At 37.4% G+C, this 17,419-nt stretch overlaps 1 protein-coding gene across 5 annotated transcripts in view; it reads right to left on the bottom strand.

Moving 5' to 3' along the window:
• The window catches only part of LOC101108690 (sodium channel and clathrin linker 1), a 183,321-nt gene that overhangs the window by 155,867 nt on the left and 10,035 nt on the right, over window positions 1–17,419 (bottom strand). For all 5 annotated transcript variants that reach the window (XR_009596990.1, XR_009596991.1, XM_060401008.1 and 2 more), the window contains exon 2: window positions 10,088–10,155. Coding sequence is in view for 3 of the 5 variants with exons in the window: in XM_060401008.1 (XP_060256991.1) it covers window positions 10,088–10,155 (68 nt within the window). In the remaining 2 variants the exon portion in view is untranslated. The remainder of the gene's footprint in view (window positions 1–10,087; window positions 10,156–17,419) is intronic.

Here is a 17,419-nt window from a genome sequence, read left to right as displayed (position 1 = left end):
TACATGTCACATGCGTCAAGGCTAGATTACAAATTATCATAGTCATCATTGTCATCGTCGTCATCATCATCATCATGTTTTCTTTTCAACGCATTTGATGCTTCATTGGCAGTATTTTGTGATGAGACCATGTTAGTGGTAATAAGAATATTTCTTTAATTCTTAAAGAGATGGGAATATCAAACCACCTTACCTGCCTCCTGAGAAACCTGTACGCAGGTCAAGAAGCAACAGTGAGAAATGGACATGGAACAACAGACTGGTTCAAAATTGGGAAAGGAGTACGTCAAGGCTGTATACTGACACCCAGCTTATTTAATTTATATACAGAGTACATCATGCCAAATGCTGAGCTGGATGAAGCTCAAGCTGGAATCAAGATTGCCAGGAGAAATATCAATAACCTCAGATATGCAGATGACAATACCCTAATGGCAAAAAGCGAAGAGGAACTAAAAAGCCGCTTAATGAAAGGGAAAGAGAAGAGTCAAAAAGCTGGCTTAAAACACAACATTCAAAAAATGAAGATCATGGCATCCAGTCCCATCACTTCATGTCAAATAGATGGGGAGAAAATGGAAACAGTGAGAAACTATTTTCTTAGGCTCTAAAATCACTGTGGACAGTGACTGCAGCCATGAAATTAAAAGATGCTTGCTCCTTGGATGAAAAGCTAGAACAAACCTAGTTCATTTCAGTCGCTCAGTCGTGTCCAACTCTTTGTGACCTGATGGACTGCATGCCATGTAGGGCCACCCAAGACGGATGGGTCGTGGTGGAGAGTTCTGACAAAATGTGGTCCACTGGAGAAGGGAATGGCAAACCACTTCAGTATTCTTGCCTTGAGAACCCATGAACAGTATGAAAAGGCAAAAAGATAGGACACTGAAAGGTGAACTCCCCAGGTCGTTAAGTGCCAAATATGCTACTAGAGATCAGTGGAGAAATAACTCCAGAAAGAATAAAGCGATGGAGCCAAAGCAAAAACAACACCCGGTTGTGGATGTGACTGGTGATGAACGCAAGGTCCGATGCTGTAAAGAGCAATATTGCCTAGGAACCTGGAATGTTAAGTCCATAAGTCAAGGCAAAGTGGAAGTGGTCAAACAGGAGATGGCAAAAGTGAACGTCGACATTCTAGGAATTAGTGTACTAAAGTGGACTGGAACGGGTGCTTTATTTGCAGTAGATGCCTAATAAATTAGTGATGAGTTTCTTCCAGATTACTCAGAAAGCTATTCTTCTAAAAAATAATTAATAATCTTCTAGTATTTAAATCCAAACTATTCAACCTAACCATTCAAGGTCCTCTATAATGTGGGAATAATCTACCCTTCCTAACCTTATTTTCAATTACTTCTTTCACATATGCCAAACACATTACAGAAACTGAAGTATGTTTTAGTCCCTAAATACAGCTCTCATTTTCTCACCCTCTTTGGCTACTCATCATGCCAGTGGGTCCAGCTACAATGCTCTTCACCATGCCCTCTTTTGGCCCCTCACTGAAGTTTTCAAAATCCTATCTACTTAGCAGTGCCTCTCAGATACACTACATATCCTCCAGGAAACTCCCAGATCTCTCCAACTATACATGATCTCCTTTTTTCTCTTATTACTAATAGCTGGTTTTAAAGTTTTTAAAAGATTCAAATATTATGCCTCTTATCCAATTTAATATTTCTCATCCCATATTTTTGTAAGTCTCTATGTTATACCTCTAAAATTGCTATGTTATTTTACATAACTTTACATTGCTAAAACTCCTGGCACAGTGCCTTACATAAAGATGGTGCTCAATATATATTAAGGTGAATTAAGTGAAGACACTGCTCCACAACTATCTTCTAAGGATAGCTGCTAAGGAGATACAAATGCAAAATGACTCAATAATCTAAATTATAAAAGCTATAACATTCTAAAATAAAAGTAATAAATCAAAACATAAGATAAATATCTAAAAATAAAAATACAGATTCAGCAACCCCTTCTTACTTGCTAGTAAAACTTTAGGAATTAGGGACTGCATTATTTACTAAAAATTCAAGTTGGGAGAATAAGATTGAAATTGACTTATTTTAAAAGTATTTATAAGACTTGATATTCCCTAAAACAAAATTTAAACAAATTATACAAAAGAAAAGAAATATTTATAGAATTATAAAAATCTTGAAAAATGGATATTGTATAATTAATTTCTATCTGTTTTGATCCCAAGATGACTTCCTGAGATGACAGTGATGATTTATCACAGAAAGAGTGGCAATAATTTGGACTGTAGTCAGGTAAACTAATTTTGTAGACACTTTTCTTCCTCTAAGACAACTAAATACTCTTTAAGTATTGTAATTACAGTTCTGAATGTTGTTTTCCGGATTTTAATCAGCATCACAGGCTACCAAATAGCATCCTTTCCTCTATCCTTTAGAAGTATAGGTTGACTAGCATTTTGTGAAGGTGTTCTTGTACATTTTAGAGGGTTGCAGTAAACTCTTACACCTTTCATTGTTATCAAGAGGAGGTTGATTTTCATCAATAAAGGTGGCTGAAGTATGACCTAAGAAATTGATAAACTCCTAAATTCAGACTTTAGTTAAAGTCCTAAATTACTGATTTTCTATCTTCACTAGACATGGGATGAGGCAAATTGACTCTTCACAGTTTTACCTGAGTAACCCATCACATGGAGAGTAGAACCACACTATCTAAAAAACGATAGCCATATGCCACATTTCAGTTCAGGTTAGTCACTCAGTCGAGTCCGACTCTTTGCAACCCCATGGACTGACTGTAGCAAGCCAGGCTTCCCTGTCCATCACCAACTCCCAGAGCTTGCTCAAACTCATGTCCATCAAGTCAGTCATCTCATCCAACTCTCTCATTCTCTGCCATCCCCTTCTCCTCTTGCCTTCAATCTTTCCAGCATCAAAGTCTTTTCCAGTGAGTCAGTTCTTCACATCAGGCGGCCAAAGTATTGGTGTTTCAGCTTCAGCATCAGTTCTTCCAATAAATATTCAGGACTGATCTCCTCTAGGATGGACTGGTTGGATCTCCCTGCAGTCCACGGGACTCTCAAGAGTCTTTTCCAACATCACAGTTCAAAAGCATCAATTCTTCAGCACTCAGCTTTCTTCATGGTCTAACTCTCACATCCATATATGACTACTGGAAAAACCATAGATTTGCTTTGATTAGATGGACCTTGGTTGGCAAAGTAATGTCTCTGCTTTTTAATATGCTGTCTAGGTTGGTCATAGCTTTTCTTCCAAGGAGTAAGCATCTTTTAATTTCATGGCTGCAGTCACCATCTGCAGTGATTTTCGAGTCCTAGAAAATAAAGTCTATCACTTTTTCCATTGTTTCCCCATCTATTTGCCATGAAGTGATGGGACCAAATGCCATGATCTTCGTTTTTTGAAAGTTGAGTTTTAAGCCAGCTTTTTCACTCTCCTCTTTCACAGTCATCAAGAGGCTCTTTAGTTTCTCTTCGCATTCTGCCATAAGGGTGGTGTCATCTGCGTATCTGAAGATATTGATATTTCTCCCGGGGATCTTGATTCCAGCTTGTGCTTCATCCAGCCTGGAATTTTGCATGATGTACTCTTCATAAGCCACATTAGTCTATTCAAATTTAAAATTTCTTAAGTGAAAATCAGATAAAAGACCTGTCTGTTGTGTAGCTTAATTTCAAGTGCTTAACTGCCCCATGTGTTACTTGCTACCATATTAAAAACTACTGAACTATACAACATTTCCACAATCACAGGAAGTTCCACTGAACAGTACTGGTCTAGAAAGCTTGTAATTTGACTTAAATAATAAAAGTGGTTTGTTATATTGTTATCAATAAAGTTTTATATTTCTAAACTCATGATCAACAAGAGTAGCCCTACTATTCCTTCAACATAAAGTAATCAAATAACTATTATTCATTAATACTTCATTAATTCATTAATAATTCATTAATCAAATAACTATCATTTGATTAAAACTGGACCAGCTCTTATACATTATATTAAGACATGTCTAATTTCTTCCTGCCTCAGAGCCTCTTCTTGGCTTTTTCCTCGGCTTGTTCTTCACTTTCAGTGCCAACTTAAATGTTGCTACCTTAAAGAAGTCTTCTCTGCCTTTTCTACCAAAAACAAGTCTCAGTCACCACCACACTGCATACACATTAATCTCTCTCAGCACCCTGTTTATTTTGTTCATAAACTATCACAGTTTTTGTTCATTCATTTCTCTCTCTTCCACTGAAAGAGGATCCTCTGCATATCTTATTGATAGGTCTGTCCCTAGAGCTTACATAGTGGTCAAGCACTTGTTGAATATATTAATGTTTGCTCTATCGGTGAATAATATGCACAATGACTGTCTTTTCCTCCCACAACCAACTCATACCTCTTAGCACCATGTTTTTATATTTATTTCTTCCTTCTTTTTCTTTCTAGTTTATGTTATTTCCTCTCTTTCCTGAGTCTCAATTTTTTAAAAAAATTTTGAGTTCAAGGTGTAACAGGCAGAAAAACAAGTTTCAAGCTAGAAAAGGAAGATACTTTTAAGAGAGTTTTCAGAGAAAATAAACTTATTTTTAATATTCCACTCTGTCTCTCAGCAAGTACAAAAAGAACAAAAACACTTATCCCATCCCTAGTACACACATGTATAATACTAGTGTGGCACAGGTTACAAAGAAGATGCAATTAGCTTTCATGTGAGAAAAGGCAGTGATTTAAGGGGGTGGGGGAGTAGGAGGAAAGAAATGAGGCAAAAAGGATATGACTCACTCACCTTCTTGAATAAAATCTTTTTATCTTTGAACATTTGTCAGCCAGTGCCCACTACTACACTCTCAAAGAGCAATGCGATTTGAAATACTTTTTATTTATACAGAAAACAAAACATAATCAAAGAAAGACAACTAAATTTCACAACAACCTGAAGGGGTCATTCAAGAAATTAATTATGTAAAATATATTTAGCTTTACATATTTAAGATGGACTATTATTCAGCCATGAAAAATGAAATAAACCCAATTGAAAAATGAGCAGAAGATCTAAACAGACATTTCTCCAAAGATGGCTAAGAGGCACATGAAAAGATCACTTTATTATTAGAGAACTGTGAATCAAAACTATAATGAGGTATCACTTTACACTGGTCAGAATGGACATCATCAAAAAATCTATAAACAATAAATGCTGGAGAGGGTGTGGAGAAAAAGGAACCCTCGCACATTGTTGGTGGGGATATAAATTGATATCGCTAGTATGGAGAACAGTATGAAAGCTCCTTAGAAAACTAAAACTAGAGCTACCATATGATCCAGCAATTCCACTCAGGAGTATATATCTGGAGAAAACCATTATTCAAAAAGATACATGCATACCAATGTTCACTGCAGCACTATTTACAACAGCCAGGACACGGAAGCCACCTAAATGTCCACTGAGAGAGAAACGGATAAAGAAGATGTGGTACATGTATACCATGGGATATTACTCAGCCATAAAAAAGAACGAAAGAATGCCATTTGCAGTAACGTGGATGGACCTAGAGACAGTCATACTGAGTGAAGTAAGTCAGAGAAAGATGGACATCATATGATATTACTTGTACATGTAATCTAAAATGTGACACAAATGAATTTATTTACAAAACAGAAACAAAGTCACAGATATAGAAAACAAACTTATCGTTACCAAGAAGGAAAGAGGAGGGTGCAGAAATAAACTGGGAGATTGGGACTGACATATACACACTATTATATATAAAATAGATAACTAATAAGGACCTACTGTATAGCACATGGAACTCCACTCAATCTCTGTAATGGCCTATATGGGAAAGGAATCTGAAAAAGGATGAGTATATGTATATGCATAACTCATTCACCTTATTGTACACTTGAAATGAACACTGTAAAATCAACTATACTCCAATAATGATTTTTTTTTAAAAAAGGTAAATAACCCAATTTTTTAAATGGGAAAAATATTTAAAAAGGAACATCTGAAAAACATCAGTTCAGCTCAGTTGTGTCTGATTCTCTGCAACCCCATGGACTGCAGCACACCAGGCTTCCCTGTCCATCACCAACTCCCAGAGCTTGCTCAAACTCATGTGAAACAGAACATCCAGATGGCCAAAAACCATATGAAAATATTCTCTACATACCTATTTATCAGAGAAATGCAAAATTATACCATCACACTGTTAAAAAAGAACTAAGAAGCCCCAAGTGGGATCATTTCCTAACCGCCCTCCCCATCATAGCAAAAACTAAGACGGTTTCAATCCCTATCAGAGATGTGACCTTTAAAACAGTCCACCTGAAATTTGCTAATCAGTACTATGCCACCTCATGCAAAGAGTTGACTCATTGGAAAAGACTCTGATGCTGGGAGGGATTGGGGGCAGGAGGAGAAGGGGACGACTGAGGATGAGATGGCTGGATGGCATCACTGACTCGGTGGACGTGAGTCTGAGTGAACTCCGGGAGTCAGTGATGGACAGGGAGGCCTGGTGTGCTGCGATTCATGGGGTCGCAAAGAGTCGGACATGACTGAGCGACTGAACTGAACTGACTAATGAAGTAACTGCATGGAAAAGGCCCCTAGACCGTCAGTCCCCCATTAGAAGACAGCCTGGCCTGAAATAATTCTTTCTTTTCCTTCGTTAATACCTTTTGCCACATCCTCTCCTTCTATCCATAAAAATCTTCCATTTTGTACAACCCCTCCTAGTGTAGCTGATTCTTCAATTTTTGAATAACGCTAACTAGCTCTTCAAAATAAAAAGAATGAAATAATGCCATTTGCAGCAACATGGATGGACCTAGAGATAGTCATACTAAGTGACCAAGATGCAGAAAAGACAAAAATCATATCACTGCTGCTGCTGCTGCTAAGTCGCTTCAGTCGTGTCTGACTCTGTGCGACCCCATAGATGGCAGCCTCCCAGGCTCCACTGTCCCTGGGATTCGCCAGGCAAGAACACTGGAGTGGGTTGCAATTTCCTTCTCCAATGCATGAAAGTGAAAAGTGAAAGTGAAGTCGCTCAGTCGTGTCCGACTCTTCGCGACCCCATGGACTGCAGCCTACCAGGATCCTCTGTCCATGGGATTTTCCAGGCAAGAGTACTGTAGTGGGTATCACTATATGTAGAATTTAAAAAGATAATACAAATGAACTCATTCACAAAAGAGAAACAGATGTCAAAAACAAACTTACGGCTATCAAACGGGAAAGGTGGGGAGAGCAATAAATTAGGAGATTGGGATTAATATACATATGGTACTATACATAGGCAGTCAACAAGCACCAACTGTATAGCACAGGGAACTCTCCTCACTATCTCATAATAACCCATATGGGATAGGAATCTGAAAAAGAATGGATATATGTTTATGTATAACTGAATCAATTTGCTGTATTTGAAACTAACAACATTGTAACTCAACCATAAGTCCAGTAGAAAATACAAATTATAATAAAATATCTTTAGAAAGTTATATAAAATTATAAGGGAAAAGGTTTTTTAAAGAATGAATTATGAAGGTATTATGAACCAAATATATTAAATATATAAGCTATTAAAGACACTGGAAGACTCTCTCCGTTTAAATCCACAGAATTTAAGCATTACTATTTATTATAAAGGTATTAGATCTTGTATTTTCTTAAGAAACAATGCTATATAAAAAATCTAAAGGCAATTCACAGAACTTACTTTGATCCAAAAGAAGTCTCAATGATCATTACGTGGTAACAGTACTAAAGAATTTTAACTATCACTTGTAATACAGTTCCTATAAAAATTATCCTTGAAGTACCAACTTAAAATATAAGAAATACCAAACTACTGCAGGTTTTTTCAATATTGGAAAAAAGGTTTCACAAAAATATGTCCATTTAACACAGTCCTGGCAGTTTTACAGTACCTAGTATGAGAAAAAAGGACAGTTCACTAGGATTTTACCTTTAAAAATAGAACAAAAAGCATGAACTATTTATATTTCTCAAGCTGATCATTACTTTTTACATCTCCACTTTCATTGTATCTGGCAACAGAGCTCACACGATGTTGGAAGAAAAGTAGGTAGGAGGGAAGAAGAGGAAGGTTATGGTTGTTCCATTAATTCAACTCATTTATTGAGTATATAACAAAAATTATTCTAGAAACTTGGGAAATGCAGCTAAACAAAACAGGCAAACAAATTTATGAACAATTTCTGTTGCTAGTAGCAACAACTAAAATTACAGGGACGAGATCTGAGCCAGTGAACCTGGGTCCCATTTACTCTTTGATAATGAAGTTACCTCCTACCTCTCTCTTCCTTTACTGCAAAACAAAGAGAAAGCAAAAACAAAACAAAAAAACCAACAACAACAAAAGAAAACTCCTCCTGAGTATTTTATCAGAAACCAGAATAATGCTTCTGGGGTGAAAAATCCCCAAAGGTGCACTGCATATGGTCAAGGATATGGACCTTTATGCTAGAAAGCAAATTAAACTCCCTGTCAAGCTCCGTATCACCTCTCACTCACCAATACGAAGTATGTAGTGAAAGGCAAGACCCATGGGGACTGAGTCTTGAGACAGCAACATGTTCTGAAGAGAAGACATACTGTGCAAAGGAATCTTAGGCAGTAGCAATATACTAATATGAAAAATAAGAAATAAAAATCAAGATTTGACTGTATGACTGACAATAATACATGTAAGAGAAGGACATGTACCTTCAAAGAATTAAAGGAGCTACATAATTTCCCCAAATAGTACTCTATTAAGTAAGGGAAAACCTGTCCCTACTTAGTATGTTACCATCAGCTTTAAATATTATAATCACTGGATATATAGACTTCCATGGTGACACAGTGGATAAAAATCTGCCTGCTGATGCACGACCAACTAAGCCCACGTGCCGCAACTACTGAGCCTGTGTGCCACGACTACTGAAAGCTGCAAGCTCTAGGGCCCACTTCTAGGTCACAACTTCTGAGCCCACATGCTGCAATACTGAAGCTTAAACGCCTAAAGCCTGTGCTTTGCAATGACAAGACCACATATAGCAACAAAGAGCAGCCCTCGCTCACCGCAACTAGAGAGAGCCCTTGGAAAGCAGTGAAGACCAGTGCAGGCAAAAACAAACAAAATTAACAGTACACAGTGAAGGTGCACATAAAGGGCTAGCTAGAGTCAATCTTTTATTTGGTAAAACCATCTTTCGTAATCCAGTCAGCCAGATTTTAGGAGACAGGATGCAATTCCATACTCAGAGGTTTACTCAGGCTTTAAAATCAATCTTTTGTTTGAATCGTCCCTTCAGAGATATTTCCATATGACATCAAGCAGAAGCAAAAGAACCTAAGAATCTGAGCAAAATTTAGAGGCTAGTGGATCATGAGATTCTCTATTACCTAGTATCTTAAAAAAAAAAAAACAACTTCCTTTTAATACCTTAAAAGCAATTGCAGTTTTAATTATAAGATTTATCTATGTCAAAAGCAAAATATTTCTTTACTGATTCAGTATAGAGCTACCATTTAACCTAGGAGCTATTTTTATTTTAATATCCTGTAACTCAGACTGTACCAGTAAGTATATTTTATTGGTCAAAAAAATACAATATTTAAATAAAAATGTATGCCCAAGAAAAAAAAATTTAAAATAATGCCATGTATTATTTCTTATTCTGAGTTAGTTCATGCTTCTGTTAAATTTATGAGAATTGAGAGTTAAAGTTTATAACTGGATGTATCCTAAAAACAATTCTAGGATGTTTCAAAAGTCTAATGAATTCTCATTTTACAATTCTGACATTTTAACACCATATACATATATCGTAAGCTCAAACTCCGGTGAGGACAAAGGCAATTTCTATGGTCAAAGAATTTATAGTCATTAAACAAAAACAACTTTGCTTCCTTACAAGCATCAGAGTTGTAAGAAAAATTTTCAAGTGCTATAGGCAACTTCACATGGAATAATCCTAAATAGCATTTATTCTACACTTGTCAAATACAGACATATTTACAACCAAATTTGAACTTAATTTGTTAGACCCCAATTTAATTTACATACCTGTACTGTTGAATATTTGAAAAAATTTTCCATTTTATACCGCCTAAGGGTTTCATTCAGTCTTTGATCTGAAACAAACAAACAAACAAAAAAAAACAATTTGTAATGTTCAACTTTGAATGACAGAAATAAAGTAGATATTATTTGAAATATCCAATGCAAAACTGTTAGTCTCCACTGCTGTTGAAAATAAATCATTCTGAAGACATCATTTTAGAATTTAGATATTCTATACACTTAAGTCAAATAATTACTTCTGCTGCTGCTAAGTCACGTCAGTCGTGTCCAACTCTGTGCAACCCCATAGAAGGCAGCCCACCAGGTTCCCCCGTTCCCTGGGATTCTCCAGGCAAGAACACTGGAGTGGGTTGCAATTTCCTTCTCCAGTGCATGAAAGTGAAAAGTGAAAGTGAAGTCGCTCAGTAGTGTCCGACTCTTAGCGACCCCATGGACTGCAGCCTACCAGGCTCCTCTGTCCATGGGATTTCCCAGGCAGAGTACTAGAGTGGGTTGCCATTGCCTTCTCCCAAATAATTACTACCAGTGGGAAAAAGAACAGCTACAAAGAACAAATTTCTCTGATTCTGAAAGTTTTAATTCTCAGTCTCTCTGGGATTGCTCTTCAGATTCTTAGAAGTCAAGAAAAAGTACCTTCCACATTTATTTTTTTATTCCTGCTACTAGATGTGAAAAGAGTTGGAGAGATAAGGCTAAACTATACTTCTTCAGAAGTTAAAAACTGCTGAAATTCTCTTTCAGGACAAACCTCCACACAGAGGAGAAACTGCAAGACTAAGCATCCAAATTAAACAGGAATAGGCAAGGCACAATGGAAAAGAAGGTCCAGAAGAGCCAAGGACTCTTAGAAACTACAAGTAACATTTTTATTTGAAGCAGGAAAAGCAATACAACAGAACATGCATGCCTGCGTGCTCAGTCACTCGGTCATATCCAACCCTTTGTGACCCCACAGACTGTAGCCTACCAGGCTTCACTGTCCACAGGATTATCCAGGCAACAACACTGGAGTGGGTTGCCATTTACTCCTCCAGGGGATCTTCCCAGCCCAGGGACTGAACGTGCATATCCCCTCATCTCCAGGACTGGAAGGAGGATTCTTTACCACTAGCCAACTGGGAAGCCCACAGTAGAACGTGTGTGCATATGTGTGCTCTGCCTCTCAGTCATGTCTGACTCTTTGCAACTCCATGGACTGTAGCCCACTGGGCTCCTCTGCCCATGGAATTTTCCAGACAAAAATACTGGAGTAGGTTGCCATTTCCTCCTCCTTCCTGACTAGTGGATCGAATCTAGCTCTCTTGCATTTCCTACATTGGCAGGCTGATTCTTTACCACTGCGCTATGTGGGAAGCCCCACAATAGAACACAGTACCCAACAAATATACAAAACTCATTCTTTCAAGATCACATGGAATATTTAAAACTGATAATTTGGTGAAAAAAGAGTAAGTCTCTTGAGTTTTTGAATATTTAGGTGGGATTCATCCCAAGGGTTTTTCAATATCCATAAATATCAATGTGACACATCACACTAACAAATTGAAGAATAAAAACTGTATGATCAACATAATAGATGTAGAAAAATATTTCAACAAAATTCAACATCCATTTACGATAAAAAATCCTCAGAAATCAGCCATACAGGAAACATACCTAAACCCAATAAAGGTCATACATGGCAAACCCATGGCCAACATCACATTCAACAATGAAAAGCTTACAGCACTTTCTCTAAGATCAGGAACTCTTGCCACTTTTATTCAACATAGTTTTGGAAGTCCTGGCCACAGCAATCAGAGAAGAAAAAGAAATAACAGGAATCCAAATTGGAAAAGTACTAAAACTGTCACTGTTTGTAAATGACATGATACTATATATAGAAAATCCTAAAGATGCCACCAGAAAACTACCAGGATTCATCAATGAATTTGGTAAAGTTACCAGATATAAAAGTAATATACAAAAATCTGTTACATTTCTATATACTAAAAACAAAGTATCAGAAACAGAAATTAAGGAAACAATCCCATTTACCATTAGGAACCAGAGATCAAATTGCCAACATCCATTGGATCATCAAAAAGGAAGAGAGTTTCAGAAAAATACCTACTTCTGCTTCATTGACTATGCCAAAGCCTTTGATTGTGTGGACCCCAACAAGCTCTGGAAAATTCTTAAAGAGATGGGAATACCAGACCACCTGATCTACCTCCTGAGAAATCTGTATGCGAGTCAGGAAGCAACAGTTAGAGCTCGACATGAAACAAGAGACTGGTTTAAAATAGGGAAAAGAGTATGTCAAGGCTGTATATTGTTACCCTGCTTATTTAACTTCTATGCAGAGTACATCATGAGAAATGTTGGGCTGGATGAAGCACAAGCTGGAATCAAGATTGCCAGGAGAAATATCAATAACCTCAGATATGCAGATGACACCACCCTTATGGCAGAAAGTGAAGAGGAACTTTAAAAAGCCTCTTGATGAAAGTGAAAGAGGAGAGTGAAAAAGTTGGCTTAAAAAGCAACATTCAGAAAACTAAGAACATGGCATCCAGTCCCATCACTTCATGGGAAATAGATGGGGAAACAGTGGAAACAGTGTGAGACTTTATTTTTCTGGGCTCCAAAATCACTGCAGATGGTAACTGCCACCATGAAATTAAGACACTTGCTCCTGGGAAGAAAAGTTATGACCAACCTGGACAGCATATTAAAAAGCAGAGACATTACTTTGCCAACAAAGGTCCATCTAGTCAAAGTTATGGTTTTTCCAGTAGTCATGTAGAGATGTGAGAGTTGGACTATAAAGAAAGCTGAGTGCCGAAGAATTGATGTTTTTGAACTGTGGTGTTGGAGAAGACTCTTGAGAGTCCCTTGGACTGCAAGGAGATCGAACCAGTCCATCCTAAAGGAAATCAGTCCTGAATATTCATTGGAAGGACTGATGCTGAAGCTGAAACTCCAATACTTTGGCCACCTGATGCAAAGAACTGACTCACTGGAAAAAAACCCTGATGCTGGTAAAGATTGAAGGCAGGAGGAGAATGGGATAACAGAGGATGAGATGGTTGGATGGCATTACTGACTCAATGGACATGAGTTTGAGTAAATTCTGGAAGTTGGCTATGGACAGGGAGGCCTGGCGTGCTATGGTCCATGGGGCCACAAAGAGTTGTACATGACTGAGTGACTGAACTACTGACCATTATATCAAAAATAATAAAATAGGAATAAACAAAAATCCTGTATCCTAAAAGCTATATGACACTGAGGAAAGAAACTGAAGACATGAATATATAGAAAGATATACTATGAAGCTGGATTGGAAGAGTCAATATTGTTAAAAATCACAATACTACTCAAGACAATCTACAGATTCAATGCAATCCCTATCAAAATGCCAATGGCTTTTTTCATAGGCCTAGAACAAATAATTTTAAAATTTGCATGGAAACACAAAAGATTCTGACTAGCCCAAACAATCCTGACAAAGAAGAACAGAGGTAAGGAATCATGATCCTTGACTTCAGACTATACTACAAAGATACAGTAACTAAAACAATATTGTACTACAGAAAAGCAGATGACACAGATCAACGCAACAGGATAGAGAGCCCAGAAATAAACTCATACTCTTATGTTCAATTAACATATGACAAAGGAGGTAAGGCTACACAACAGAGAAAAGACAGTTGCTTCAAGAAATGGTGCTGGGAAAACTGGACGGCTATATGTAAAAGAACAGAATTAGAACATCTCTTGACACCATATACAAAAATAAACTCACAACAGATTAAAGACCTAAATGTAAGACTGGAAGCCATAAAACTTCTAAAGGAGAGCAAAGTCAGAACAGAACACACTTGACATAAATTGAAGCAATATTGTTTTGGATGTCTGCTAAGGCAAAGGAAATAAAACCAAAAATAAACTAATGAGACTTTACTGAACTTAAAAAATTTTGCCCAGCAAGGGCAAAAATGAAAAGACAGTCTACGAGGTGGGAGATAATATTTACAAATCATATGACTATTAAGGGGTTGAAATCCAACATGTATAAACAGCTCAAACAACTCAACATCAAAAAACAAATAACATGATTAAAAAGTGGGCATAAATAATGAACACACATTTTTTTCCAAAGAGGAAATGTAGATGGCCAATAGGCACATAAAAAGATGCTCGACATCACTAATTATCAAGGAATGCAAATCAAAACCACACTGAGATCACCTCACACCTGTCAGAATGATTATCATCAAAAAGAATGCACATAACAAATGTTGATGAGGATGTGGAGAAAAGGAAGGCCCTCTTATCCTGTTGGTGAGAATGTTAAATTGTTGCAGTCACTGTAAAAAGGAAAAACAAACAAACAAACAACAGTATAAAGGTTTCTTAAAAAACTAAAAATAGAACTACTGTGTGACCCAGCAATTCCACTCTGGGGTGCATAGCCATAAAAACAAAAACACTAATTTGAAAACATACACGCACCCCAATATTCATAACATGCATTATTTGCAATTGCCAAGATATAAAGAAACAATCTAAGTGTCTATTAACGGACGAATAGATAAAGAAGATGGAATACAACTCCACCATAGAAAGAGGGCAATTTTGTCATTTGCAGCAATATGGATGGAACTGGAGATCATTATGCTAAGTGAAGTAAGTCAGAAGACAATTGTCGTATGACATCACCTACATGTGGAATCTAAAACATACAACAAATGAGTGTATAGAATCTAAAAGAAGCAGACTCAGAGATATAGAGAACAAATCTGTGGTTACCAGTGAGAAGAGAGGGAGGCTTACTGAGGTAGGGGAGTAAGAGGTATAGAGCCTTAGGTACAAAAATGCTACAAGAATATATTGCATAACATGGAGAATATAGTCAATACTTCATAAATAGAATACAACCTTTAAAAATTGCAAACCACTACAATGTACACCCATAACATATAATATTGTGCAGCAACTAGACTTCAGTTAAAAGAAGAAAAACTAAAACTTTAAATAAGAGTAAATCTTAACTTTCAAAAGACTTAAACTGAAGAGAATATACCATCCTAAAATACATCTCTTTGGCATAAGAAGTATTTTAGGCTGATAATTCTTAAGAAACAGAATAGGAAAAGCTTTGAAAAATTGAGAAGTTCAGTTCAGTTCAGTCACTTAGTCATGTCCAACTCTTTGCGAGCCCATGAATTGCAGCACGCCAGGCCTCCCTGTCCATCACCATCTCCCGGAGTTCACTCAGACTCATGTCCATCGAGTCAGTGATGCCATCCAGCCATCTCATCCTCTGTTGTCCCCTTCTCCTCCTGCCCCCAATCCCTCCCAGAATCAGAGTCTTTTCCAATGAGTCAACTCTTGGCATGAGGTGGCCAAAGTACTGGAGTTTCACCTTCAGCATCATTCCTTCAGAAGAAATCCCAGGGCTGATCTCCTTCAGAATGGACTGGTTGGATCTCCTTGTAGTCCAAGGGACTCTCAAGAGTCTTCTCCAACACCACACTTCAAAAGCATCAATTCTCTGGCGCTCAGCTTTCTTCACAGTCCAACTCTCACATCCATACATGACCACTGGAAAAACCATAGCCTTGACTAGACGGACCTTTGTTGGCAAAGTAATGTCTCTGCTTTTCAACATGCTGTCTAGGTTGGTCATAACTTTTCTTCCAAGAAGTAAGCATCTTTTAATTTCATGGCTGCAGTCACCATTTGCAGTGATTTTGGAGCCCCAAAATATAAAGTCAGACACTATTTCCACTGTTTCCCCATCTATTTCCCATGAAGCGATGGGACCAGATGCCATGATCTTCGTTACCCTTTTGTTAAAGATATTTACATTTATGAGGAAAAATTCCATTTATAAGCACATCCCCCTGTTTACACCAGAAAGAGAAAGTGTTAGTCGCTCAGTCACATCCGACTCTTTGTGACCCTATAGACTGCAGCTTGACAGGCTCTTTACTGTCCATGGAATTCTCCAGGTAAGAATACTGGAGTGGGCAGACATTTCCTTCTTCAGGAGATACTCCCAACCCAAGGATGAAACCCGGTTCTCGTGCATGGCAAGTAGATTGTTCACTGTCTGAGCCAGAGGGAAGCCCTGAAAGTGTTAGTCGCTCTGTTGTGTCTGACTCTTAGCAACCCTATAGACTGCAGCCTGACAGATTCCTCTATCCATGGAATTCTCCAGGCAAGAATGCTGGAATGAGCAGCCATTCCCTTCCCCAGGGGTGTCTTCCCTACCCAGGGATCAAATCCAGGTCTTCTCCTGCACTGAAGGCAGATTCTTTACCATCTGAGCCACTGGAGAAGCCCAAGGTAACGACTTAAATCTGCATAACAATCTTACTCTTGTTTATGGTGCTTTTCTTGGTAACTTCTTGTAATGGCTCACCCTCTTTTCCTATATCTCCTTTTGTCTTTATCTGAAAATGTTTTTTAACACTGTAGCTTCAGCATTTAAAGGAATTTTTCTGTTTTTCTGGGTCACTAATGTATACAGAAGGTAAACACATTATTAAACTTGCTTGTTTTCTCCTATTAGTCTGTCTTTTACAATAGGGGGTCACAGGCAACAATCTAGAAGGGTACAGGAAACTTATTTTTGCTCCCTTGCAAAGCCAAAGAGAGTACATTACCTGATAATAGCAAAATTAGGCTAGAATAGAGAGACAAAAGCTATCAGAAAAATATCCGTTATGTAAGAAATTACCTTTCAGTAACCTATTGGTCTCAGATGAATGACAGGACAAATTGAAAAGTACTTACACTTTCTGATTTCAAGATTTTCTAGAAAGGTAAAATAATCAAGACAGCATCATATTTTAAACAAATAAAACCAAAGATAAATGGAACAGAATAGAGAGTCCACTAGTATACCCACGCAAACTCAGACAACTTGACCTTGGTCAAAGGAATAAAAAGCACATTAACACAGAAAACATAGACTTTTAAGTCTTTAGTCATCATCAACAAATGAGGAGGATACAAATGGAGAACCATAAGAAAGTAAAGACACAAACTCTGCATCTTAGAAATTCATTAAAAATCCTTCATTGTCTTAAATACAAAAAATGAAACTACCAAAACTATAGCGCAAAACTTAGAAAATCTACATGAGTTATACTTTGACAATTCATTTTCAAATACAACACAAGAAGCACAACCCATGAAAGAAAAAAAAATATTGCTAATATGGACTTTATTAAATGTAAACTGCTTACTCTGTGAAAGACAATGCTTAAAGAATGGAAAGACAAACCTCTGGCTATGAGAATACATTTTCAAAACACA

Source organism: Ovis aries, chromosome 17 (assembly GCF_016772045.2).
Source record: "Ovis aries strain OAR_USU_Benz2616 breed Rambouillet chromosome 17, ARS-UI_Ramb_v3.0, whole genome shotgun sequence".
NCBI classification, from domain to species: Eukaryota; Metazoa; Chordata; class Mammalia; order Artiodactyla; family Bovidae; genus Ovis; species Ovis aries.
The sequence above is the reverse complement of the archived record's forward strand: the minus strand, read 5'-3'. Positions and strand labels throughout refer to the sequence as shown.